The 3,652-nt window shown below is 42.7% G+C and overlaps 1 protein-coding gene across 9 annotated transcripts in view; it reads right to left on the bottom strand.

Annotated features, from left to right (window-relative positions):
* The window catches only part of pard3ab (par-3 family cell polarity regulator alpha, b), a 351,497-nt gene that overhangs the window by 248,355 nt on the left and 99,490 nt on the right, over positions 1 to 3,652 (bottom strand). For all 9 annotated transcript variants that reach the window (XM_032532544.1, XM_032532550.1, XM_032532546.1 and 6 more), the window contains exon 2: positions 1,003 to 1,104. In XM_032532544.1, the coding sequence (XP_032388435.1) occupies positions 1,003 to 1,104 (102 nt within the window). The remainder of the gene's footprint in view (positions 1 to 1,002; positions 1,105 to 3,652) is intronic.

Genomic DNA, 3,652 nt, shown 5'->3' with positions numbered 1-3,652 from the left:
GGGGGGGGGGGGGGGGGGGGGGGGACACAACGCAGCTGGCCTGTGGCGAAAAGTTAAGACATACTCAACTTTTGGATAATGATTGTACATGATTGGCCACCGCGTGTCGGGGTGTTTTGAGCTAGGGCGTGAGGCGGGATGAGAGTCCCGTACAGGAAACCTCTATTGCTGTCACAACAACTTTTGAGGTCTTCTGGAACAACAAAGCTCTTGCTGTGTCTCGCTCGTCTCTCTCTCTCTCTCTCTCTCTCTGTGGTGAAATAAAGCTGCTTTCAAGTGTGGTCGTAAACGGTGAGCTCAAACAATCTGAGGGATAACAGTAGTAGTGAAGTATAAAGTCTACTTGAGCTACATTGAAGAACAACAAGACGTCACACAATTGGGCCATTTGTGACACTCCCACACCTGACTACCCTGCGGCAAATTGCCGGATCGTTTTTTTCTCCGTCTGAACTCAGCCTTACTTCTGGGCTCCAGGAGTGTCAGAGTCAGAGTTCAGCCCCTCCCCATTCTGACGGCCTGTAGCCAATCACAAACCCTCATTGCTGAGCGCTACCCTTCAGGAGTGCCAGCAGGCAAACTCAACACTTTGCAAATGTGCCTCCGAAGAAAGAAACCCACTGATATAGTGATTTCAGATTAGATTTCATCTTGGACTTAGAATATCTTGATATCATGATTTGGCATGTGTTGTCTTTTCATTAAGCGCTGCATTAAAGAATAGGGACGTCACTTTCTGAACTTAACAGACCGTTCTACTATTTGCCTTTACCCACTTAGTTGTTGTATCCCCATTACTGATGGTTATTCATTAAAAATCTCATTGTGGAAATATTTTGTGAAAGCACCATTTGTCAACTCTATAACATCATCGTCGATGTATTGGGTCAAGAATATTGTGATATTTGATTTTTTTGTTCATATCGCCCAGGGAAAGCTCGTGTTTGACTTCATCAGCGCTTCCAACCTTTCGTCATCTCTACTAATCCGAGCGCCACTCACCCTGTCTTTGTCGTCGGCCACGTCGCAGAGAACATCGTCCAGGTCGAGGATGCCGCCGTCGCCGTGCTCCAGCCGGTGCACCTGCAGCCAGTAACTGGCATCCTGGGGAAAGAGTGGGGGGGGGGAGACACATGGTAAACCCACAGAGCCAAAAACGAGGTGAAAAATCAAGCAAACAGACATAATGTGCACAACATAATGAGGGGAAAAAACGTGTCATTAATACGCTAAAGCAGTTAAGAAAGACAAAAAAGGTTAGTATGAGAACTAAAAAGATTAGTAGTAGGGTAGTAGAATAATTTGACATCCAGCACTGACCAGAACAAGTTCTTTTTCCTGAACAAAATTGAGGTATGTTAATAAAAGCTTCAATCCAATAAAAGTCCGTCTGTACAATCTTCAAACATGCACTTAGGCATGACATTCCTTTTGTCAGTGGTGCCTCTTAAAGATAATAACTTATTTCCATAACGCCTTTGATAAAAAACCCAAAACGCATTACAGAATCCGCCATCTGAGGACCGCAGGTTTCAGGGTGGGGGGGTATGGGTGGAGGAGGTCGGAGAGGTAATGTGGGGCAAGGGGAATGGAGGGACGTGTAGATGGGAAGGAGGATTTTATATTTGATGGGGGACTTATTGGGAGCCAGTGAAGGTGGCTGAGGGTCGGGGGTGATGTGCTACTAGGTCTTGGTGTGTGAAGGAGTGGAAGAAAAGTTAGGCTTTATTTATCAGTATTCATAAAAAACGGCAGCTCAAAGTGCTTTACACACAGTATTATGATATATATTATAAAATAATACAGGGCAATACAAGGTAGAGTATTCCTTTGATCACAGTAAACACAGTCATTAATAGGATTTACGAATACAGTCTTAGATAATTGTGAAAACTCCCCTCAGCATCTTGACAGGAAAAACATGCGCACAGAACTATTAAAAATGAATGCAGCAATAAAGCCAAAGGCAGAATGCGTGCAGTGCACATGTGCATCACAAAAAATGTGTAGGTGCAGAGAGTGTGTGGGAATCCCTTGACAAAGTTCTGAGTGAAGGTGTGACTGCTTGGGTTTAACTCGCACACAGCAGCCGGCGTTCCAGCTCATTACCCACTAACAGTCCACTGCAAAACATGACGCTCAGGAACTAGACACATTACAGAGGGAGGGGTAATAACACTTTAAAGGTCCCATGGCATGGTGCTCTTTGGTCCCCTAGTACTGTATCTGAAGTCTTTTATATAGACCTTAGTGGTCCCCTAATACTTGTATTGAAGTCTCTTTATATAGACCTTAGGGTCCTAACACTGTATCTGAAGATTTTTATATAGACCTTAGTGGTCCCCTAATACTGTATCTGAGTCTTTATTAGACCTTAGTGGCCCTAATACTGTATCGAAGCTCTTTTATATAGACCTTAGTGGTCCCTATACTGTATCTGAAGTCTCTTTATATAGACCTTAGTGGTCCCTAATACTGGTATCTGAAGTCTCTTTTATATGACCTTAGTGGTCCCTAATACTGTATCTGAAGTCCTTTATATAGAACTTAGTGGTCCCAATACTGTATCTGAAGTCTCTTTTATATAGACCTTAGTGGTCCCTAATACTTATCTGAAGTCTCTTTTATATAGACCTTAGTGGTCCCTAAACTGTATCTGAAGTCTCTTTTATATAGACCTGTGGTCCCTAATCTGTATCTGAGTCTCTTTTTATAGACCTTAGTGGTCCCTAATACTGTATCTGAAGTCTCTTTTATATAGACCTTAGTGGTCCCTAATACTGTATCTGGAGTCTCTTTTATATAGACCTTAGTGGTCCTAATACTGTTCTGAAGTCTCTTTTATATAGACCTTAGTGGTCCCCTAATACTGTATCTGAAGTCTCTTTTATATAGATAAATAAAGTAATGAATATTGTTTATTTCAATATTCTCTGGCTTATGATATTGCTATTTAAGTGTTTAGATGTTGGATGAATTCTTCAGACTACATACTAAAAGTGGGCCAAGTATGTTAAACTTAAGATGGAAAACACGCTACAAATATTAAGTAGTTTTGCAATTTTCCTAAACTCACTGTCCACGCTGCTCAAATGAAAGGGTTAGGGTGCAAACAGTCCTTCTAAACAACAAAAGGGACAAGACTTGTAAATGTCCCAATCCCTTAGACGTTATAATCTGAAGTTAGACAGCCAGACAGAAAGATGTAAGACTAAAAGCCAAAAGAATGGCAGCGTGTAGCAGCCGAAGGGGAGCAGGAAGGCTGCATTAGTGTTGTCTACGCGTGTTTCCTGTCCGCTACATTCACGGTCAGACTGTTGGTGACAGCCGGTGTCACTGTCAGTAACCCCCGACACAGAGACCCTGTGGATTCCAGCTGATGGAGCTCAGTGGGAAAATCTGAATTTACACACAGATCACTTTGCCACTGGGAATTCCCGGTACTTTGATCAAACTGGTAGTTGTAGTTTGCCCTATTTTTCTAGACATATCCAGACCAGAGCTCCTGGAAATCTAAGTTCAGCTGCAAAGTCCTTATCTGTCACAGAAATGATGCAGGAAGTAGCCAGCGTTCATGAGATCTGTCAACAAAGCAATGCAAACAAATGACTGTGTGTGTGTGTGTGTGTGTGTGTGTGTGTGTGTGTGTGTG

This window comes from Etheostoma spectabile, chromosome 12, assembly GCF_008692095.1.
Source record: "Etheostoma spectabile isolate EspeVRDwgs_2016 chromosome 12, UIUC_Espe_1.0, whole genome shotgun sequence".
NCBI classification, from domain to species: domain Eukaryota; kingdom Metazoa; phylum Chordata; class Actinopteri; order Perciformes; family Percidae; genus Etheostoma; species Etheostoma spectabile.
This window is presented reverse-complemented; position numbering and strand designations above follow the sequence as displayed.